This window comes from Brassica oleracea, chromosome C7, assembly GCF_000695525.1.
Source record: "Brassica oleracea var. oleracea cultivar TO1000 chromosome C7, BOL, whole genome shotgun sequence".
NCBI lineage: Eukaryota > Viridiplantae > Streptophyta > Magnoliopsida > Brassicales > Brassicaceae > Brassica > Brassica oleracea.
In genome coordinates, this window is record NC_027754.1 from 41,208,246 (window position 1) to 41,232,543 (window position 24,298).

The 24,298-nt window shown below is 35.9% G+C and overlaps 4 protein-coding genes and 1 pseudogene across 4 annotated transcripts; 4 read left to right on the plus strand and 1 right to left on the minus strand.

Moving 5' to 3' along the window:
- Positions 1-422: 422 nt before the first annotated feature.
- LOC106307073 (heat stress transcription factor A-4a-like) lies at positions 423-2,451 on the minus strand. The gene is made up of 2 exons (XM_013743931.1): positions 1,584-2,451; positions 423-1,502 (listed from the first exon to the last, which is right to left on the minus strand). The coding sequence occupies exons 1-2, from the start codon at positions 1,806-1,808 to the stop codon at positions 546-548; spliced, it is 1,182 nt and encodes a 393-aa protein (XP_013599385.1). The 5' UTR covers positions 1,809-2,451; the 3' UTR covers positions 423-545.
- Positions 2,452-4,908: 2,457 nt separating this feature from the next.
- LOC106301667 (BES1/BZR1 homolog protein 3-like) lies at positions 4,909-7,295 on the plus strand. Its single transcript, XM_013738118.1, has 2 exons — positions 4,909-5,264; positions 6,468-7,295. The coding sequence occupies exons 1-2, from the start codon at positions 5,049-5,051 to the stop codon at positions 7,080-7,082; spliced, it is 831 nt and encodes a 276-aa protein (XP_013593572.1). The 5' UTR covers positions 4,909-5,048; the 3' UTR covers positions 7,083-7,295.
- Positions 7,296-9,058: 1,763 nt separating this feature from the next.
- LOC106302237 lies at positions 9,059-13,278 on the plus strand. Its single transcript, XM_013738781.1, has 2 exons — positions 9,059-9,396; positions 10,758-13,278. The coding sequence occupies exon 2, from the start codon at positions 11,525-11,527 to the stop codon at positions 12,389-12,391; it is 867 nt and encodes a 288-aa protein (XP_013594235.1). The 5' UTR covers positions 9,059-9,396; positions 10,758-11,524; the 3' UTR covers positions 12,392-13,278.
- Positions 13,279-13,992: 714 nt separating this feature from the next.
- Positions 13,993-15,684, plus strand: LOC106303314. Its single transcript, XM_013739619.1, has 2 exons — positions 13,993-14,575; positions 15,026-15,684. Exons 1-2 carry the CDS (start codon positions 13,993-13,995, stop codon positions 15,682-15,684), a joined length of 1,242 nt encoding a protein of 413 aa, XP_013595073.1.
- Positions 15,685-15,693: 9 nt separating this feature from the next.
- On the plus strand, positions 15,694-21,582 carry LOC106303315 (annotated as a pseudogene).
- The last annotated feature ends 2,716 nt before the right edge of the window (positions 21,583-24,298 follow it).

The window sequence follows — 24,298 nt, forward strand, 5'->3', positions numbered from 1 at the left end:
TTTTAAAATGTTCTCTATCAAAATGAAATATATTCGACTATAATTTGGATTATTAATATTTATATACTGAAATTATTTTAAATAGAAAATATTTCATAGCCAAATAAAATAAATTCAAGACTTGCAACATTTGGAAAACATTCAGATTGTAAAACCAAGATTGCAAAACTTGGCATGTCAAGCTCTTGGAAAACACTCAGTTTTATCTTTGATATTTATATTTTTCAAGTGTTTGACGGATTTACAATTTTGGTTTGAATGCAACAAAATGTGCATGTCCATTGCAGCAACACATTCCATGCCTTGTAACATTTTGCTTTACATCTTTTTCTGCAATATGTTTTAGGTTAAATTTCTATGGTCCTCCTGCAAGATTAATGTTATAGAGTAGTCTCCTGACATGAACTCACAGGACATACATGTGATGATGAAAGACAGACCCAAATGCTTATAACCGAAAACAAAGAAACCAACCTATAGCACAAGAAACTAAAAAAAAAAAAACAGTCTAAAGTAGAGAGATCCTTGACATATCAACATCTCTATCAAGAAGTCAGATGTCCAAGCTGCTCTGTAATTGTATTTACATTCCTCGAGTTCCACCAACATTTCTCACTCCGATCTTCAGCTTTCTCTGATTGAACTTCCCGTTGCTCGGTTGAGCCAGGGTTCTCTGTCAAAAGCTGTTGCCAGAAGACATCATTTGCTCCAACTGCTGGAGGAGCAGGATCAGGAGGAACAACGTTCTGTTCTTTTGAAACATCAGGCTCAGAGTTCATGTCGATGGTCCTTGGAGAAGGAGGAGATTTAAGACGTATATCGATACTTAGCTGAATGCAAGAAAGAGGAGGGCTTTCAGGACAAGTAGATGATTCATCCACATCAAGTGTCACCATGTTTCTCGTTGATTGTTGTGCCATACTCTCACAAGAATCCGACACAAGATTCTCCCAAATCGCTATCGATGACTCCAACCGTTCCACCTGACACTCCGTTGCATCGTGTGAAGAAGTGCTCGTGGAACCTTCCTCTCTCACAGCACCACATGTCTGGTGGTTCTCCTCCAACATCGTCTCTAATCCAACTCTAGGGAACCTTCTTTTCCTCTCGTTTGCTTCGGGCAGACACGGAGATAGATTCAGAGCAAGCTCTGGCTTCTCAAGTACCTGAGAGACAGACGAAACCATTGTCCTCTGACGCTTCTCCATGTGATGTAACTGATCTTTGAGTTTCTTAACTTGCTGCTCAAACAACTCTCGTTCCTCCTCGTGTTTATGCAACTCTTGAAGCAACACTTGTTTCTCCGTAGTCAGTCTCTCGATCTGACTGTTCATTCTCTGCCGCTCCGGATCGGTCAAAGGGTTTTGCTGAGATTGGAGATTAGGTAGAGAGTGGCTGTGAACAGGTTTGCGTCTACGAATGTTCTTCATAAGATGAGGTTGGCCTCTCACGAAATCATCATTAGCAAACTCCCATTGCTCTGGATCAGCTTTTCTAAAACCCTTTTGAAAAAAAAAAACATTCAACTAAAAATAAAGATGATTGTATATCAATCAAGAAACAGAGCATAACTAAACACTTACGTAAGTGTTAAGCTGTCGGATAAAGCTTGAGAAGTTGTTGTGCTTGAAGAATTTTGGAAGGAGGTCTCTGGAGAACTCTGGAGGATTCCAGACGATGAAACTCTTGTTGCTCTGACTCCACGATACGATTGAATCCGATGAGGAATCGTCGACCATCTCGTACGTTTTGGTGAGGAAAGGTGGGAGTGAGGTTGATGATGAACCTCCATGGCTACTCTCATCCATCTCTAAACACACTTCCAAATCTCGTCGCTGTGGATACTACACGAAGATCAGAACTTTCGATTCAGCAACTACAGAAACAGAGTGGTCCCTCCAAAAAAAAACAGAGTAATCCCTCTGTTTTGCAATGAAGCTAATCGAACTGAAGCTTCTCAGAAACTCAAACCCTCTAAAATTAAACGAATCTTGATCTCTTTTTGTATTAAATCTCACCTAATCAGATCAAAGAAGAGGAAAAAAAAGACAATTTTGATTCTTCTCGAAACCTCTCTGTTTCTCGAACCCTTGTTGGTGGGTATTTAATCAGACAGGGAGTTTAGAAACAGAAGTAAGTTGTCTTGTTATTGCATCTCTCTCTCTCTCTCCGGCATTATTGATGCGGAAAAATCAAAGATATATCAGAAGACTCAAGTGGATGGAGGTAGAGAAGACCGAAGAAAAGTAAACGAGTAGATTGACCCGGTGGTTTGATATAACCCTGACAAGGAAGAATCGTCAAAGCTTTTTTGATCGATAAACGCGTAAACAGTCTCTCCAACAAAACTAACGCTTACGTGAAATGATTCCAAAAAGGTTTGATGAAGTGCGTACGAATCCGACCACAACACCCAAGTTTGCAAAGATTGGGTTTGGTGGAATTTTTATTTTTATTTTATTAACAAATTTTTTTTTATGAAAGTGCCCCATGAGACTATGTGAGAGCTGTTTTAGATGGGGTACTATTTAATTATTATAAAAATGTTAAAGTTAGTCAACGAAATGTTATTCATGCAGATCTTGTTTGTGTGTGTTACAAGCATTTATGACCGTAGGAAATTTCGTTGTTATCTTTTGGTATTAAGCATGTGCATCGCTGGAACCCTACTTGGGGTTTCAGATTTTTTTTTTTTTTATTTTATTTTTTTATAAAAAAAAAACAATCAATCGCGAACCGCCGCATATCAGTAGAATCTGCGAAAATCACAAAAATCTCAAAAAATTCGATTTTTACCTCATTGTTTTTCTTACCGGTATTTCTCTTTTTTTGCGAAGTCCATACCTGAAAATTCCTCTAAGATCGTGCGATGCACATGGTCTTGTAACTTTAGAAAGTATTTTGATATTTTTTTTGACGGCACAAAATCGAAAAGTCTTGTTTGAATATTCAAATGTGATAGCATTTGGTAACCATTGTTTGAATATTCAGCTTCCAAGGCATTTCTTGCTAATTGTCTTGGTAACCGAAAACCATTACATATAATCTTAACCGTAACCCTATTTAGTTATAAGTTCTACTCCAGTTATAAACTTTCTTCTCTGGCTTTCTATTATATAAGTGCGTACGTGCCTAGTTCACTGACCCGTATGTCTTGATGTCTTTGCTATATCCCAAAAAAAAATATCTACATTCGTGGTTTCAGTTGTGGAAACACCGTAGTCTATTGATTAAAGTTTAAAGGTTTTTACATCCAGGTATGGAGTTCGAATTTTAAGTTGTGCAATTTCTTGCAAACTGCGTATTATTGGAAGTCCAAATTTTAATTCTCAGAAGAAAGACTTATAAAAGATCTTCAACATGTTGCAAGTAAATCCGGCCAAATTTGAATTTTCATAGGACGGCCCAGGTGATTCAGTTAGACATAGATCCTTATAAGTCACGTAGTTTTGTCGGTTATCGAACCGTCTATGTAATATTTCTCATAATTGTAATATCATAATAAATCAGTGTTAAAAAAAAAAGACAAACGATACTGATCCCCAAAAAGACAATAAGAAAATTATACATTCAGTAAACTGATAAAGCTCAGTACTTTTTTGTGTGCAAAGCTCAGTACTTTTTTTGTGTGCAAAGCTCAGTACTTATAAAATCACATATTTATCTATATATAATCTACTATGTGTATTGATAGTCGACATGAAAGAGCAATCACATAACTAAAAAGGTTGAAGCATGCAACTATCTTGTGTTCATTTTTTCATATTATAACTTATACAGAAAATTATGATATGAAAAACGTATACAGGAAATTGCCAAAATAAACTTATACATGAAATTAATAAAACTGTGTTGATAAGGATAAAATACTTTTCAACTTTGGGGTTGGAGCTGGGTGCAGTGTCTCATTCACATATATTATTAACTCGTGTATACACACATACATGTCTTACAACTTTTTACATTTTACATAACGTATGTATAGTTGATAATTTATAAAACATGTAACACGTATATGTTAATATAGCAATAACTAATGGAGTAAGTCTTAGTTCTTACCACCAGACGTAGTAGATTAGTGGGTTATACGTATTGGTTATTTATTTTTTATTTTTTTGAAAAAGGGCTTTTTTATATGTATTGGTGTTGTTGGGTTCCTAGTTCAAAATCTGGTAAATTGAGTGTTTTGTACTGTCTTTAGTACTATAGAAGCTAACTCTATGCCTGAAAAAGATTAAAACTTAAGGTTCAAACTTCTCTTCGTTTTTAAAAAATTGTTAACATATAATAAAGTAACTAATGGAAAAATAGCAAACGAGTTATGACTCGTGAGCAATGACAAGTCGATAGGAAGCAGATCGGGAGCATCACGTGACCCACACGATTTAACGGTCATGATTGAACATAAAACCCATTTATGGTCCCCCTACAAAACGAAAGGTAACCTGTCATATTCCTCAAGATGCCGTAATCTCTGCCACGTATCTTGGATTCACAAAGTAGTTGAGCTAAAATCTAGATTAGTAACATAATAATGTTACATATTCGTAGTGCCTCTTTAGACATGGATAGGCCATAGTTGATAACTGCCGTCACTGGATAATAAAAACGTCAAAAACGATATATCAGTTAGATTTGTTTCAAAAATAGACATAATAATGTTATAAAAGCAACATCATATTGATATTCTTGCCCATTTTATTTCTTAATTTTGAAGCATGGAACTGTTCAACCAAAAAAAAAAAAAAAATTCTTCTTTGTATACAAACCGGCGTCGTTTAAGGTCAACCATATAATAATTTCCATTCTCACTTTATTTAAAAAGCCTGAGCACGTGTAAACAACACCTAAGGGGGGTTATACTTGTAAATTAAAATACACATTTATGGTAATTTCGACTTTTTCTCCACCCCTGGTAAGTGCTTGTTCATTTATTACTCACAACAAGAAGAAAAAAGCGCCAAAGTTAGTTTTCTTATCCGGCGAGTTTTCTCTCTCTCTATCTCTCTCTATCAGCTAACAATCACAAGAAGAAGAAGTAAAGGTCGATGACTTCGGGGACTAGAACGCCGACGTGGAAAGAGAGAGAGAACAACAAACGGCGAGAGCGGCGGAGACGTGCGATTGCGGCAAAGATATTCGCGGGGCTTAGGATACATGGGACCTTCAAGCTACCTAAACACTGCGATAACAACGAAGTTCTTAAAGCTTTATGCAACGAAGCTGGTTGGACCGTCGAAGACGACGGAACTACTTACCGGAAGGTAATCCAACAAAACTCTTATCCTCTCATCTTTCAGTGAAACTATGAATAGATCTGAGCTTTCGATTTGACAGAAAAAATGTTTTCTGTATTATAAAAATCGGACGGCTGTGAATTAATATTGGCCGGTTTAGTTGTGAATGCAAACGTCAGATCAAAACCGTTCTGGTGAACTGAAACAAAAGCATGAATGTTGTTGTAAGTAAGATTCGCTGATGCTTAAACACACTCTGTTCACATTCAGATCAGAATATTAAATTGTAATGACTAGTTTACCCTAAGCTAGTTACAATGTCTAACAAGACTTTGTCTAGGGTGTTATCGTCATTTGGACCATCTACTCGTTTTTTTCAAGCAGTAGCTTTTTCTTTTGGGGTTATCTGTGAAATAACCAAAAAAAAAACTAAAGTTAGTTTTTAAGAGAAAGAGTAGAAAGAGATGGGAAAAAAAAAGTGGAGAGAGAATGAGATTTTAGTCATTTTGTGAATTTTGGTTTTTTTCTTAGCTACTAGATGCAATTTCCCTTTTCTTTTTTTGGCTATAAATTTTCATTTTGTGTTTTTGTTTGGTCCCCTTTTGCTTCAATTAAAAACTTTAGTACAACGATCGAGGAAGACTTTTTGCCCTTTCCAGCTGGCGACTCTTTCTCTGAAATTTCTGTTTTTCTTTCTTTTTTTGCTTACGTTCACATTTACATTTAGTTACATTGACATTAAAAATAAGTTAATTAACCTTCCAAGAAACTATCCATTTTCACATAATAACGGACCTCGCACGAGTGTTTATTTGTTGTTTGTTAAATACTTAAAACTAAATAAATGTCGTAATTCTTGTTGAATAAGTCAATGGGTGAGACTGGGAAAATGATTTCTCTTTTGCCAACATCTAATGATGATGTTTGGGTTTTGCTTGTATGGGGGAAGAATAAAATGGAATGATTCATTGTTTGACTATAAAATGCCAAAAAAATCATTATTCTTTTCTTTCTTAGTTGCATTTGGATTTTCAACTTATCAATGATGGTGTCATCTTGTTCGTGCTCACCAGCTTGTGCACTAGTAAAGATTGTTCTTAAACAAACAAAATCATTGTTCTTTACTTTCTTTCTTTATTTTTTGGTACATATGGAGTTTCAATTATCAATTATTATGTCATTTTTGTTCGTTTCTAACCAGCTTTTGCATCTTTGTAAACTCTTTTGTAGGGATGCAAACCAACGGATCGAATGGAACTCATGAATGGTTCCACTTCAGCGAGTCCATGCTCATCGTACCAACCTAGCCCTCGTGGATCCTACAATCCAAGCCCTTCATCTTCCTCATTCCCTAGTCCTACAAACCCATTTGGTGATGCTAACTCACTTATCCCTTGGCTCAAAAACCTCTCTTCAAAGTCACCTTCCAAGCTTCCTTTCTTCAATGGAAACTCTATAAGCGCTCCCGTGACTCCACCATTGGCTCGAAGCCCTACTTATGATCAAGTTACAATCCCTGACTCTGGATGGCTCTCTGGAATGCAAACCCCACAGAGCGGACCATCTTCTCCTACTTTCAGCTTGGTTTCGAGAAACCCATTTTTCGACAAAGAGGCTTTTAAAATGGGAGATAGTAGTTCACCAATGTGGACTCCTGGACAAAGTGGAAACTGCTCTCCAGCTATTCCTGCTGGTGTTGATCAAAATTCTGATGTACCAATGGCTGATGGAATGGCGGCAGAGTTTGCGTTTGGAATGGTGAAGCCTTGGGAAGGAGAAAGGATACATGGAGAATGCGTTTCAGATGATTTAGAACTTACACTTGGAAACTCAAGAACCAGATGATGGTTTCAAAGAAGTATCAACGGCGTTTGCTACCTATCAACCTTCTTATCAAATTAATTCATCTCTTACTTTCCTTTCCATCTTTTGTCTGTTTTCTTTTTAATTCAGTGTGATGATAAAAGGTAAGAAAAAGAAACATTTCGAACTCTTTTTTCTTGTGGTCTTTTGACTGAAGTTGTAGTTAAATTTTATTTCATCTCTCCATGTTTTTTTAATTATTTGTAGAAAGTCGATTTGAGATTGGTAATGTTGTTATTATAGTGGAAAATTCATATAAAATATTGAAGCCAAATTGGACTTTTATAACCATTTTGAACGCGGGTTACGTTGAAATCTTTGTACTTTTGCATGTAAAAGATACCAGAAAACTTAGATTACGTTGAAAGGACCAAAGATATGTCCAGGAAGTCGTATGTTAAATTGTTAAGTAACGTAACCCAGTGGAAAAGTCAAGGAAAAGTGATGACCACATGTGCCTGATATTTTTATTTAACGGGATAATATGATTTTGGAATAAGTACATTAACTTCAACTTAACTGCATTTCTAATCCCCTATATATGTTAACCGAGGAACATTTGAAAAGATGTAACCACAATTTTGTAATAATTAAAAAGATCACTAGTTTATATGTCAATCAATTAGGTAGTTAATTAGTCTTATGTATCAGCTTCACATTGAAATTGAAAAACATGTTGGTCCAATTCGATTTTTATATTTCACTAGAAACATTTAATACCAACTATATGATATCATATGATATTAAATAAAGCAAGGTGGTTATTTATTATATATTATTTCCTTAAATAAAACTTACGGAATTACCTAATGTGATTATGATATATATAGTAATTACTGATTTTAAAAAATGAAGATTTGCTAATAAACTGTATGATTTCTATCATTTTTGTTTAATTCTTTACTATTAAAATAAATTACACAATTACATTAATCATATATTAAAAATTTAGATTTTTTTGTATATGTTTGTATTTTTAATTTTTCAAAACGAGTATAAATTACTAAAACTGTTAAAAGGCTCACATAAACTTTTGTGATCAATGTTTAAATTTTTTTCTATAATAAGATACAATGATAATAAAATCATATAAATAAATAATTTTATTTTAATAGGTGTTTATGTTAATATATATATATACTTCATATCGTTTAAATTTAATTATATATCATATACGATAGATAAGATTGATTTTTTTGATTTATTTATTCTAAAATAATTGCGAATAAACAAGAGCGGTCATTTGATTTATATGTGTTAGCCAATTTATTACATAATAGTAACTGATTTCTTAGTTATTTAATATATAATTATTATTTTATTATTTCATAATATGCAGAAAATATAAAATAAGTATTTATTCTGCACAAGGCGCAGATCTTAACCTAAGTATGTATCTCTTTAATAATTTTGAATCTTAAAGATTTTCTAAATCTCAGGCCAAAATAAAAGAAAGAAATGAGAATAAACTCAAAAATCAATATTTATATCGAGCAATAACCAAAATGACACAAAAGGAGAAAAATATTGAAGATAGATATGATTGACACGTGAACGTAAACTTCTCATAACCATAATTAACTTTTAAATTGCTAAATCATGATATAAAACCGAGCTGACATAGTTTCATTGTAACCAAATATTAGGCATGAGATTCTCCGGACTAAACGTTAGGTTTTTATGCGATAAATAATTTTTTTGATCTAAAATATTTTTAAAAATGAGATCAGTTCATGAGTAAACAAATTATGTAATTAACAATTTTTTAAAAAAATTGTTTAAGAGCCAAATATATTAATTCAATTAATAATATAAATTTTTTTTCCATACGATATCTGATAACATAAAGTAGAAAGAAATTCTCTTCTTGAGAAGCCACGTAAGAAAATAGAGAGAGGAAAGCTCGACACGTGTCCAAGACTAAAAGAAGTTTGCTGTTTTACGTTGTATTTATAATGGGCTTTCATGAGTGTTGAATTTGTGGGCTTAAAATTATAATATTTGGGTCAGAACAATAACGAAAGCTTAGCCGATTCTCACCTTCACCTTTTTCAAGATTGGCGACGATTGATTTCTAGGGTTCTTCGTCTTCTTGGCTAAAATGGAAGTTCTGGAATCTAAGTGTCGATCTCCGTTCCTTTCGTTTCGTCTTCAGTTCATCTCCCCCGATTCATTATGGGATGAAGTGGTCCATCGCCATTAACATCCTTCTTAACGCATTGGACCCACGCAAACCAGGATTCGTCATTCAATGCTCCATCTCCCTTCCAGGCGGTGGAACTAAACCTATAAAAAGGTCAGTATCCCTTGAACATAGAGCGGTAAACCAGCATAGCCCGCGTCCATTAACCTATATCCATTTATTGTTTGCGGAAAAAGAATGGTCATATCCTTGACATACCTATTGGTATGGTTTTATGCTTTGATTTTTTGTAATACTCTGGATTTTTTGTCCATGTGGCTTAATAAGAAACACAGTGTTAAAAAAAAAAACACCATGTTTACATGGACTGCCATGGAGTTCATAATGGACCATTTAAAAAAAAATTAAATTTTAATCTATAAGCTTACAAATTTTACGGTTTTGGCGGAAAACTTGATTTTGCGGTTTCGGTGAAAAATCGATTTTGCGATTTCGCCGGAAAAACTTGGTTTTGACGGACAAACTCGATTTTGCGGTTTTGCCAGGAAAACTCGATTTTCTGGTATTAGCGGGAAAACTTGATTTTACGGTATTGGCGGAAAAACTTGATTTTGCAATTTTGGCGGGAAAACTCAATTTTGCGTGTTTGGCGGAAAAACTCGATTTTGCGGATTGGCGGGAAAACTCGATTTTCTAAATTTGGCGGGAAAACTCGATTTTGCGGTTTTGGCTGAAAAACTCGATTTTGCGGTTTTGGCGGAAAAACTTGATTTTGCGGTTTTGGCGGGAAAAATTATTTTTGTGGTTTTAACAAAAACACTTGATTTTCTGGTTTTGTCGGAAAATTCAATATTAAATTTTAGAAACCCTAGCTTTTTGTGACCATTGGACCGACCGCATCCACATAGTCCAAATCCATTAACGCCCATTACCCATTGGTCTTGTGATTCTTGTCCATTTATAATCCGTATGGACAAATGGGTGTCACCAAAATAGACCCATTTATATTTGGATATGGGCAACTAATGGTCAACCCGCCTATTTGACAGCTATACTTGAACATCATCCTCACCATCTCACTAATCTTACAAGATAAATTTATTTTCAGTATATTTGAATCCCCGTCGTTGTTCTTCCACCGTGGAAGTCCGACTTCTCATGTTTTGGAAAGCTAGAAAATTGAAACGCAGTTGCGAGATAATGGGTATGAACAAGCTCAATTTAGATTTCAATTTTGTTTGTCGATTTTGTTTCAATTTGTTTTTTCAATTTTGTTTGTCGATTTTGTTTCAATTTGTTTTTTTTATTATCAAAATTTTAATTGGTAAAGCTTTCGTTTATCGGAGAAAGTTTAAGAGTTGGACGGAGGTTTCTGCATAACGCAGGCCTTTCTGACCATCGCTCTCTGTTCTTCTCTATTAGTTTCAATTGGTCGATCTATCATAAGAATGCTTTTCTTTTATCCCCTTTTGTCCTTTGAGTTGATTCATCTTCAAGCTAATTGTTATTTTCAGGGATGAATTGAAGTTGGAAGTGCAGGAACTATTGTTTGATGGTTTCAGATTGCTTTGTTTGCAATTGGGTTTGTGCCTCTTTTTGGATTTTAAGCGATGTGTCTGTGTGTCACGTTAGGTCTTTCGTGATGCTGGTAGCTTTCGTTTACGGGCAATGAATCGATTTTGATTTTGTGTCTATTTGTTGATGTTTTGATTATTAATTTTTTTCATTCAAAATCTTTAGTTTATGATTTTATTTTATTTTCAGGGCTAATGATTTGATTGTTTAGGGTATTGTTCTCAGATTGACAAAATGTACCCGCTTGATTTCATGGAAGTTGGGAGAGTTGTAGTTCACTTGAAAAGGGAGGATGGGGTGAAACACCAATTAGGTAAAAAGGAATTGAAAACGCACCGTTTTGGGTTTTCTCTCTAGAGGGCGATTTTGAGGCGATTCGAAGATAGGGTTTTGAGGATGGATTCGGCTGCGCCGCCGGGTTCTCCTGTCTCTCCGACGAGGGATAAAGAGGTTACGGAGGTTCGCGATGAGGGCTCTACGGTGGGGAAGACAGATTTACCTACCATTCCGAAGGTTGGTCCGAGTTGGGTGTATGTCGCCCAAGACAAAAAGGTGTTGAAGAAGTTCGATGTTGAGATTACAAACAAGGATGGTCTTCATTTGGTGGTGATTCCGGAGGAGGCTCTAGCCAGTTCGACTCCATTTTGGGAGGATTTCGTTGTTGGAAAGTTTCTGGACATCTCCCCCCCATGTTGCTAAGGTCCACATGGTTTTAAACAAGATTTGGAAGTATGGTGAGGTTGGTGCGAAGGTGGATGTGTTTGAAGTAAATGCGACAACAATGAAGTTCAGGGTTTCTAACCCGAAAGCTAGGGAGAAGATCCTGAAGAAAGGTATGTGGAGTATTGCAGGTGTCCCAATGGTTGTGACAAAGTGGACTCCGAGGGCAGAGGAAGAAAAACAAGAAGAGGAGGCCATCCCAATGTGGGTACATCTCCGTAGGGTCCCTCTTCATATGTTCTCCTGGGAAGGTCTCGACTTCATTACGAGTGCAGTGGGTTTCCCGGTCAAGTTACATCCAGAGACGTTAGCTTGCTCTAACTTTGAAGAAGCAAAAGTCTTTGCGAAGGTTGATGTTTTAAAGGCCCTCCCCAGAGTCATCAACTTTACAAAGAATGGGAAAGAGTTTGAGGAGGATTTTCATTTCTCCTTGCTCCCTGCCAGATGCAAGTTGTGTGACAAGTGGGGGCATATGGAGGAGGTCTGTAAGATGAGAGAGAAGGACAGTGGGAAAGGGTTAGGCACTGATTCAGGAAAGGTGGATGAAGGTGCTCTGGTTTCATCTAAGCAGCAGGAGAGTACTAATGAGGAAGTTGCTCAGGTAAATGAAGAAGTGATAGTAGAGAAGTGTGTGGAAGCTGATACACAAAAGAAAGAGAATCCAGTAGGGGATAAGACAGTTGTAACTTCAGATGAGTCAAGCAACTGGGCGCTAGTCTCACCAGCGAAAATGGGAAGGTCTCCGGTCCAAGCAAATCAGACAGAGGTCCTTCACATTTCAGCTTCGAAATTCTCAGTCTTGAGTGTTGAAGAGGAACGGGAGGAAGGGGAAATACTACATATAAGTCACTAGTGTTCTGATGCAGAGGCTCAGTTAACTAACGGGAGTAATGCTGAGGGAAGAGAGGTAGCTGATGAGGGTATTACTACCGCAAAGACAGTAGTGGAGCAGTCGAGTAAGGTTCAAGAGGAAGGTGAACCGAGTGAACCAAGTACACCACATGGGTCAAAAGGGAACAAGGCTAAGTCACAGAATGCAAATTCGGTGACTATGAGCACCAGGTCTTCCCGCCGTCATCATTAATATGTCGAGTTTCTTTTGGAATGTGCGCGTATTCAACAAACCATTGAAACATTCCGTGATGAAAGAGTGGCTCAATAATAAAGATATGAAGTTTGGTTGCATCTTGGAGACAAGAGTAAAGGAAAAAAAGGCAGAAAGAATTTTGGGTTCGGTGTTCAAGGATTGGTCTTCGATGACTAACTACGAGCACAGTCAGGGAGGGAGAATTTGGTTGCTGTGTTCGGTTGACTCCAGTGTACAAGACAGATCAGCTGATCACTGTCTCTGTCTCTTTGGAGAATGAAGAAGAGTTTTTCTCAACATTTGTCTATGCTACTAATGAGGTGGATGACATGAAGCAGTTGTGGGAAGATTTATGTCACCACCACGGCTCTCCTTTATTTCAAAACAAAGCGTGGATGATTATGGGGGATTTCAACGAGATACTTGAAGTGGGAGAACATTCAGGAGGCGATAGTCTGATTCGAGTTTCGAATGGTACAAGGGATTTTCAGAGGATGGCTCTTCATTGTCGTCTTTCAGATATGGGGTATTAGGGGCCTTTATTCACCTGGTGCAATAAAAGAGAAAAAGGTCTTATTTGTAAGAAGTTGGATAGGGTCCTTATAAATGATGTGGCAATGCTTAAGTTTGCGAATGCATATTCAGTGTTTGAACCGGGCGGCTGTTCTGATCACGTGCGGTGTAAGATTCACATCCTTCAGGCCGTGGAGAAGTTCAGAAGACCGTTTAAATATGTCAATGCTCTAAGAAGGTTGCCAAGCTTTCTTCCTATGGTAAAGGAGTATTGGGAGTCGACTGAAGAGCTCTTCCACTCTATCTCTGCTATGTACCGGTTCTCTAAGAAGCTAAAAAATCTTAAGCCGATGATCAGGGAGCTTGGTAGAGAAAAGCTGGGGAACCTATCCAAGCGCACCTCTGAAGCTTACAGCATCCTTTGCGAGAAGCAGCAAAACACACTAGCCAACCCAAATACGGTGGCAATGAATGAGGAAGCAACTGCTTACGAGAAGTGGCTTCATGTGGCAGAGTTAGAAGAGGACTTCCTAAAGCAGAGATCGAAGCTCCATTGGTTGGATGTGGGAGACCAAAACAATAAGACATTTCACAACTCGATCAAGACAAGACAAGCTCAAAACACCTTGAGAGAGATTAGATGTCAAGATGGAAGGATACTAAAAATCCACCAGGAGTTTAAGGTTGAGGCAGAGAGTTTCTTCTCAGAAGTTCTAAATAAATTCCCAGCCAGGTTCCAAGCTGCTTCGGTGGAGGAGCTGAAGGAACTAATCGATTTTCAGTGTACCTCTGCTGACTGTAGTCTGTTGGAAGCTGAGGTCTCGGCAGAGGAGATAAGATAGGTGTTGTTCACTATGCCATCAAATAAATCCCCAGGGCCAGATGGATTCCTTTCGGAATTCTTTAAAACAACATGGCCGGTGATAGCTCACAACTTCACCACCGTGGTCCAATCTGTTTTTCGTCTGGAGTTTCTACCGAAAGGAGTAAACTCAACGATCCTGGCTTTGGTTCCCAAGAAGTATGATGCAAGGGAGATGAGAGATTACAGACCCATTGCGTGCTGCAATGTGTTGTATAAGGTTGTGTCGAAGATTCTTGCAAATCGTCTGAAGTTAATCTTACCGAGGATCATAGCTGAAAACCAATCTGCCTTCGTAAAAGGAAGACTGTTGATGGAAAATGTCTTGCTAGCTTCAAAATTAGTGAGGGACTATCATAAAGAATCTGTCTCTCCCCGATGTGCTATGAAAATCGACATCTCTAAGGCGTTTGACTCGGTCCAGTGGTCATTCATTCTAAACGGTTTGCTGGCTATGGGATTTCCTGAGAGGTTCATACATTGGATAAAGCTTTGTATCACCACTCCCTCCTTCTCAGTACAAGTACAAGGCGAGCTTGCGGGTTATTTCCAGAGCAGTAGGGGCCTGAGACAAGGTTGTTCCCTCTCTCCATATCTGTTTGTTCTTTGTATGAACGTACTGTCCTTATAAATGGATAAAGCGTTGAGGGAGAAAAAATTCAGTCCTCACCCTCGATGTCAGTCCCTACAGCTTACTCATCTTTGCTTTGCGGACGATTTGATTGTGTTTGTAGAAGGTTCAAAAAGTTCAGTTAAAGGTGCTCTTACAGTGTTTGATGAATTTGAAGCGTGGTCAGCGCTCTCTATCAGCTTAGAGAAATCGACAATCTTCATGGCAGGCGTATAAGAGGTTGAAAGAAGCAGGATTTTGAAAAATTTTCCCTTCGAAGTGGGTGATCTTCCGGTTCGATATTTGGGGCTTCCCCTGATGACGCAAGCTATGAGAGGGTGAGATTACATGCCTATACTAGAAAAGATCAGAGGTCGAATATTTACTTGGACAATGAGATTCCTTTCTTATGCAGGGAGACTGCAGCTGATCCAATCTGTGCTTGTGAGTATTGTCAACTTCTGGTCCGCGGTCTTTCGACTCCCAAGTCAATGCATCAAGGAGATTGAGCAACTCTGCTCAGCTTTCCTCTGGTCAGGCCCGACACTGAAGACCTCAGGTGCAAAAGTGGCATGGAAAGAGGCCAGTAAACCAAAAAATGAGGGAGGATTGGGGATTAGATCTTTAAAAGAAGTCAATATGGTATATGAGTTGAAACTTATTTGGAGGATGCTGGTGGGTGACTCGCTGTGGGGCAAATGGGTTAAAACGAACCTTCTCAAAAAGAAAAGCTTCTGGGAAGTTAAGGAGAGTACTCAGGTTGGTTCTTGGATTTTCAGGAAGATGTTTAAGTTGCGGCCTGTTGCTAAGACATTCCATATGAAAGCAGTGGGAAATGGGAGACATACCTCTTTTTGGTATGACAAGTGGTCTGAGTTGGGAGTTATGTCTGATCTTCTTGGAGATAGAGGTATTATTGATCTGGGTATCAGGCGAGAAGCCACTGTGGAGGGAGCTCTTCACACTAATAGAAGGAGGAAACGTCATAGAAGAGTTTTGTTGAATGATATTGAGAAAGAATTGGAGGTAATCAAAGCAAAGCAGAGTGTTGAAGTGAAGGATGTTGATCTGTAGAGAGGGAACATGGGATTCAAGCACAAATTCTCCACTCATGTGACTTGGCAGCTAACAAGAGAGTCAGGGGTTCAGTGTACTTGGAGCAGGAGTATCTGGTTCTCACAAGCAAATCCTAAATTCGCTTTCATGGCTTGGATTGCGCTGCGGGATAGGCTTTCCACCATGGATCGGGTTTCGTACTGGAGTCAAGGTGTGGGCATTGCCTATGTACTTTGCAAAAACGCTGTCGAAACAAAGAAGCACCTCTTTTTTGAGTGCATCTTCTCCTCCCGTATTTGGGAAACTCTTTCTAAAGGGATCTTACTCAGCAACTTCTCTACCAGTTGGGATGTCATTGCTAGGATAATCACAAACCAGTCTACGGAGAAGAAGAAGCGATTTGCTCTTCGCTATGCATTTCAAACTGCCTTGTACATGCTATGGACAGAACGCAATAAGAGGCGTCATGGTGAACAACCTCTCCCAATGCTGGTCTTGGCAAAGCTTATAGATAAGGCTATCAGGAACCAGCTCAGTTTGGTGCAGTCCAAATGAGCAAGGGGGTTTCAAGGTATTCTGCAATACTGGTTTGACACAAGGCTGTAAATATGGTTTTGGCAATTTTGCTAGGAGATAGGAGTTTTGGAGTATAGGATGCTTTAAAGAAAAGGAATAAAAATAGGAGTAGAAGTCTATTAAGGGTAAAGTTTCACTTGATGTAAAAATGACTTTTTTGATGAATAAAATTTAACATTCATTAAAAAAAAAAAAAGAGGATGGAACTTTACTCAATAGTGCTCTTACTTCACGTAAGATCACCTCACATGAATGTTCCCATGCATGTTTCCCATTTTTCTAATCTAATTTTCATCCCACAATAATCTACAAACACTGCCCTTTAAATTCCAGACATCATAGCTGATTGCAGACAATTATGCAAGGAAACAACGGTCTGTCTCAATTTGTTTGACGGGAAAGCTATCCCACTCCACTAGACATTGGAACAGGCGGGTGTGTAGCCTAGGGTCGTTCTTGCCACAGGCATAAACCCAAGAGGTAATCCCTTCTGCTGCACATGTTCTATCTACAAACTGTTCATCTGAACATCTTAAGGATCTAAGTAAGCTCTGCTTACAGGTCACCTGATCCTTAATGCAACTTATGCGACTCATTTCTACTTTGACAATCAAAACGGTGCCGGTCAGAGCTACCTCTATGAGTCCGAACCTAGAGAGATAAGATGTCCTTATTACTTTACTCTCAAACACTTTGTCAAACATCTTACACTATTTCCACTGCAGGTTGCGTGGAAGTGATGTCAATTGGTCCTCAAGTTCAGCAAAGTATGAAGGTGTCCAGAGAATAGAACTATGAAGGTGTCAAAGATAAACACCTACGTCCTTACATACCCAAACTTACCTTTCCTGATGTATTTACCTAAAAAGATCTTTCATTCTCACATTGTTGACCTCATTTTTCACAGATTACAGAGTTTCTGTTCATATATAAATGTTTAGCCAAAGAATGAAGAAACACACGAAACTATTTAGGCACAAATTGAAAAGCAGTAAAGCCCTCTGTTGTAACTTTTATTCCGGCATAGTAATACTTTATTGGTATTTAAAAACTATTCTCAAACTAGCACAAAGACAATACATCCAAATGCATCTTAGTTTGGGCACCTTTGTAAACAAACTTCCAACGATACACAAAAACTTATATCTACACTTTCTTCTAAAACATCTTTAATCACATCATATAACTTTTATCGAGGGTTTAAAGATATGTATAACTCATAAGCTGCAGGGCCCCTTCCATCGTTGCACAACCATAGATCTTACAGAAGGTGGTTCGAAGGTAAGATGTGAGAGCAAAGTGAAAACACTGAACTGAAATAAAACCACGATCTAGATATGTTTAATATGGCTTATCTTTCTTGGTTCTCTATATTGTTTTGTTCTAAGAGAAAAACCTCAGATACATATCTTGCATCAGTGCAATATTATGTGACATCACAACTATATTATAAATAAAAACCACGACACATTTTTTTATTTTTGGTAATAACTGTTTTGAACAACAGCCAACTTCGAGAAAATAATACGATTATGATATCATTGTTTCAAATTGATTATATATAATAGGGGAAAATTCCATAAAAATACCCTAACTAAATTTTCTTAACATTTTTAATAGCCAAACTTTTTTTGGTATCCGGTTTAACACCTGAATTAATTATTTTAATTAAAACTTTTTTGGTGCCCGTGAAAGATACAAATTCTTTGGTTCTAAAGCTTAAAAATATATTTGTATATTTAACAATATTTTACATAAAAACTTATATAAGTACGATAAATAATATTTAGATCATGGGTCCGATTATATGGATTATAATGCAAAAGTTTTGTTGTCGGATTTAGTTTATAGGTTTTTATCGATGTAGTTGTTAGTTTTTTAGCTTTAAAAAAAATTATACATTCTAAATCGCTGGTTTAAAAAATAATAAAACGTGAACCAAAAAAATAGGACTGTTTCTTTAATGGGAGAGGAGTCCATTAAATTACTTTAAAACTAATTCGAAACAAAAGTTATAAAAATTTAATAAGTGAATTGAAAATTTCTACAGTTCAACTAATCAAACTAAATTGACTAATTTTCTGTTCATTTTGCTAATTACTTTATATAATTTTCAGTAACACAAATATTAAAATTCAATTATGTAAGACAAAAAATGAGTAATTTCATAATGTCTAGCAACTTATATTTTGATACTAGCTTATAATATTATATGCTAAAATATACATACAAATTATATAATAAAATATCAATTCCCGCGCGGATCACGGACTTCCCTAGTTTCTTAAATAATTTTAATATAAATTAACTATGCCGTCTTATACTAGTATTGACTATTGAGAGTTGTACTTGGATAGAAATTTTATGATTCTGTCACTGAATTGCTCAGTGGATCCTATTTTTTTTTTGAAAGCAAAAGAGTTAAACCCGGGTCTATTAAAGACACAGACCTAACCCCCGGGTGGGAGGTGCAGCCCACGGATAGACTCTCTCCCGGGTATTCAAATGGACCGAAATGCAATAGCCCATATCCGTGTAAGTGACCAGAAAAATGTGACTTAGTTTCGCATGGCAGGTGGATCGAACTTGAAATGTGGTGACATCTCAAGCCCTTCCCCTTACCACTTGACCACAAGCTCCCGGTCAGTGGACCCTATTTGATGCACAAATATTCTAAATGGGCTAATATGGTCCATATTTAGATGCAATTATATTCACCCCCTTCTTGCGACCTAGACCGCCCTCTTCCCAACCGAAAGCAAACCCTTTATAAGTTCTCCACCTAATTGCTTACACTCTTTGGTACGTCATGTTTCATGTTTATAATCATTACTTGATATTGTCACTTCATTGCTATAATAATTTATTTTATATCGTCAAACTCCATGTGCAAGGTTGTATTTAGAACCGCTAGGTTACTTCCGATCTTCTTCTTGTTCGGCTCAGTTTCCAAGTTGTGATCTATTTGGTTCGGTGGAAACACAATGGTAAACACCGTCAGAACCTCACCACTCTCTATCTCAGATTAACCCCATCATGATACGTAATGAATTAAGAAATAGGATTATATCTTTTTTCTACTTCTATTGGAAACAACCACGAGGATTTACTGAAGTTGTTGCTCTGATATTCCTAAAGATAACATACTCTGAATTTATGTTTTCTTAACACCTCTCTGAATTTATATTATAAAGTAGTTTTTGAGGCATATAAGGGTTTTGTATTTCTTTGATAAAAAAAAAGGGGTTTTGTATTTCACCAGTCTCATTCTTTTATAGTTTTGATATTGCAAATATTCTTTTATATAATAAATTTCACATTTCAATAAAAAAAATGTATATTACCATATTACTAAAAGGGATAAAACCCAACATAACCTTGGATTCAGGATCGTAGTTTTTCAATTTTGGCATCTTTAATTTAGATTGTGGATTTTCTAAACATGTATTTGCTAAAATTAGTGTACGCTCTAATTCTTTGTTGTGTATAAATAAACACACTTTTCACCTAATTCACACCAGAATAAAAAAAAAGAAGGACCAATCATATTTCCCTGAGGAACAGAAAATGAAGGCATGTGTGATATTTATGTTGGTGATTTGTGCTGCTGTGATTGTGGAGCAATCAGATGCTAAACAAAAATATTTAATTATTGACAAATGCCGTCTTTTTAATCTTCCCCCGGGATGTCAGATTCCTCATGGACCTCCTGTCCCTGCCAACAAATACCGTCGTGGTTGCTCTGCAATTTTTCGGTGCCGAGGCGGGACATAAATCTCACTGGATTTCTTTTTGATTGATCCTTCTTTTATATGATATCTTTTTGTTTTTAATATTAATACATATATATATATATATATAACAAATAACTGATATACATATTTTTATAAATACATTGTTGCATATGAGAACTTCTGATCATTTATAAATTAATTTTCCAAATTCAGTCACAAGATCATATATCTTTTGAAATTGATCGGTGCCGAGGCGGGGCATAAATCTAACAGGATTTCTTTTTCATTGATCCTTCTTTTATATGAGATATTTTTGCTTTTAATATTAATACATGTAAATATACATATAACAAATAACTGATATACATATTTTTATAGATACATTGTTGTATATGAAAACTTCAGTTTATTTATAAATTAATTTTCCAAATTCAGTCACAAGATCATATATCTTTTGAAACCTTTTATGGACAGCGTCCTGAACCCCTATCACACATACACACACACATATATAAGTATCTGATTATATTGAAGGGTAATCAAAACTCATTTTTTTTATAAATTGAAATATTTGTATGCCTATCAAATTAAAGCACCAAATGTCAACTCTTTTTTTTTTTCTCTAAAACCAACAAAATACTAATATTCCAAGAGTAAACTGCAGTGTCACAAACTTATCTAGGAACACTGTTGTATCTGATGACATCAAACCGAGCTTTATCTTACGGATCATACTCTATTGGTTTTGTCCTACCTCAAGTTTCTCAAGGGTCGTTATGAAGAGATGGCTTAGAGTCTCTTTTAAAAAAAAAATTTGGTCCATGATTAGGAACAAATATCCCAAACTTCTCTGGATTGGTCTATCTAACTCTAAACAAAATCATTGTTCTTTAATTTTTTTTTCTTGGTTCATATGGAGTTTCAAATATCAATCATTATGTCATTTTTGTTCGTTTTTAACCAGCTTTTGCATTTTGTAAACTCTTTTGTAGGGATGCAAACCAATGGATCGAATGGAACTCATGAATGTTCTACCTCAGCTAATCCATGCTCATCCTACCAACCGAGCCCTCGTTGCACCGACAACCCAAGCCCTTCATCTTAGTCATTCCCTAGTCCTACAAACCCATTTGGTGATGCTAACTCACTTATCCCCTGGCTCAGAAACCTCTCTTCAAACTCACCTTCCAAGCTTCCTTTCTTCCATGGGAACTCTATAAGCGCTCCCGTGACTCCACCACTGGCTCGAAGCCCTACTTATGATCAAGTAATCATCCCTGACTCTGGATGGCTCTCTGGAATGCAAACCCCACAGAGCGGACCGTCTTCTCCTACTTTCAGCTTAGTTTCGAGAAACCCTTTTTTTGACAAAGAGGCTTTTAAAATGGGAGATTGTAATTCACCAATGTGGACTCCTGGACAAAGCCGAAACTGCTTTCCAGCTTTTCCTGCTGGTGTTGATCAAAACTCTGATGTACCAATGGCTGATGGAATGGCGGCAGAGTTTGCGTTTGGAATGGTGAAGCCTTGGGAAGGAGAAAGGATACATGGAGAGTTCGTTTCAGATGATTTAGAACTTACACTTGGAAATTCAAGAACCAGATGATGGTTTCGAAGAAGTATCAATGTCGTTTGTTATCTATTAACTTTCTTATCAAATTAATTCATCTCTTACTTTCATTTCCATCTTTTGTCTGTTTTTTTATTCAGTGTGATGATTAAAAGTGACTGAGAGAAAAAGAAACATTTTGAATTTTTTTTTCTTGTGGTCTTTTGACTGAAGTTGTAGTTCAAATTTATTTCATCTCTCCCTGTTTTTAATTATTTGTCGAAAGTCGATTTGGGATTGGTAATCTCCTGTATATTAATCATGGAGCATTGGGTTAAATGACAACCTCGAAGAGCATGCTTAGTGTCAAGCTGAAAGCGCTTCTTAGCCTTTTTTTTAATTGGACTAACCTTACTAGGATTATTAAAAAAGTAACATTAAATGGATCAATCAATACTTATTATATATCATTAAATTCAAATATGGAAAGAAATAACCATTTAATTTGTTTTCTTTGATGTTTGGTTATTTAATGTATTAAAAAGAAAAATATGATTATATTTTTGGAAAGGAATACTAGAAAAGAAAGATGAAGCCAGAGAGATTTCGGTAAATTGTATACATATTTGTAAATTAATTATATATAATGTTACATAATAATTTGAATAAAATTTGGTTGAATAACCCTATTTCTCTTTTTCTCCGCATTGCCGACAGGGAATGATTTCGATTCTTTCAATTGAAGATATGAAAGAGAAGGTTTTGTTTTTAGTTCAACCAATTTAAATTCGTTTTATGCTTAACATAGATTTTAAAAATCTATAAAATATGCCGAATAAGATTAAAATTATATTACATTTTTATATTCGTAAAATGAATTATGATGAGGTAAACGAAAAAAGCAAACTCAAAATTTTTTAAGAAAATTACCACCATTAAATTACTAAAATAAAAACAACAAAAACATTATTTAATATTCCGTGTCATGTCTATACTTTATTAAATTCAAACCATGTTCTTATATGTAGAGAAAAAAATAAATTCCAAATACATAATTGATTTTAAATTGCAAACCTATCATTATAAATAATATATTTGTTATCACTTAGTACTATTATTATAGTGGAATATTCGTATTAAAATATATATTATTATTTTTTTAAGCCAAATTGGACTTTATAACCATTTTGAACGCGTGTTACGTTGAAATCTTTGTACTTTTGCATGTAAAAGATAACAGAAAACTAGATTACGTTGAAAGACCAAAGATATGTCCAGGAAGTCGTACGTATGAAGTCGTACGTAAGTAACGTAACATAGTGCAAAAGTGAACGAAAAGTACCCCACATGTGACTCGTTTTTTATTTAACGTGACAATATGATTTTGGACCCATTAGAGCATGATTATTGGAGATTTTTAAGGTGAGATTCTTACCGGAATATAAGAACCCGTCTGTTAACTTTTAACTAAAAAAAACTAAGAATCGGTTCTTATATTCCGGTTCTTAGTTTTTTTTAGCTAAGAACCAAAAACTAAGAACTTTTAACTAAATAAGGTTCTTAGTTTTTTTTAGTTAAAAGTTAAGAGACGGGTTCTTACATTCTGTTAAGAACTCCACCCTAAGAACCGCTCGGTACATTGACTTCAACGTAACTGCACTAGTGCATTTGTAATATAGACTATTGAAATTTTATGATTCTGTCACTGAATTGCTTAGTGAATCCTATTTGATGCACAAATATTTGTAAATGGGCTAAAAATATGGTCCACATTTAGATGCAATTATATTCATCCCCTTCTTGCGACCGAGACCGAACCCTTTATAAGTTCTCCACATAATTGCATACATTCTTTGGTACGTCATGTATAATTTTTATTAGTTGATATCGTTACCTCATTGCTATTATAATTTTTTTATATCTTCAAACTCCATGTGCAAGGTTGTATTTAGAACCGCTAGGATACTGATGTTGATAAATATTTAGGATATTTCCAAATATTTATTATTTATTTTCTTAATTATTTAAATAATTATATTTATTGTTTAGGGTTTTTATGGTTTTATTATATACTAGGGGGGTGTCCGCGCTTCGCGCGGAATATTGTTTTATTGTTGTTAAAAGTATGATTTTTTGGATAATGTAATTATGTGATCACTTTTATTTGTTAAGAATGTTATTTGGTGTTTTTATTGTGTTATGTAGTAGTAATAGTGATATGTTAATATATTTTATCTTTGTTTTTTTAATAATGTGTTTTGTCTGTATAGTATTTGTTAGCAGTGAAGTGAGCCTCTAATATAAAAATATATTGAATTTCAATAACTTTGCATTTATGCATTTGTTGATTCTAAGATTTACGGTTTCAGCGTCAAAATTTTCTTTTAATTTTTTTTTATATTTTTGAACATTATAACTTTCAAGATGTTTTCGTTTTTTTTCCATATTTTTACATTGAGCCTTCAACATCTATGTATTTTCTTTACGTTTCTGGTATGCGGTGTTTCTCATCATCACCAAAAAAGACTCACCTCATGCTCTTGTTCTTTATCGCCTTCTTCACCTTGAGATTTCTGGTATTTATTGTAGATCGGGTTTAGGAGTTCCCAGTTGTGCGGTTGTTTCTCGCATCATTTTAGGCTACTCCATGCAATATTGGATGCTCCTCTTCTTCCTTAGATTTTAGCTGATGTTAGGAACTGCATCTCTTTGGGTTGGGTCAGAGTTTAGTCGTCTTTGAAGTTGTTTTCCTCGTCGTTGGCTTACCATTGTT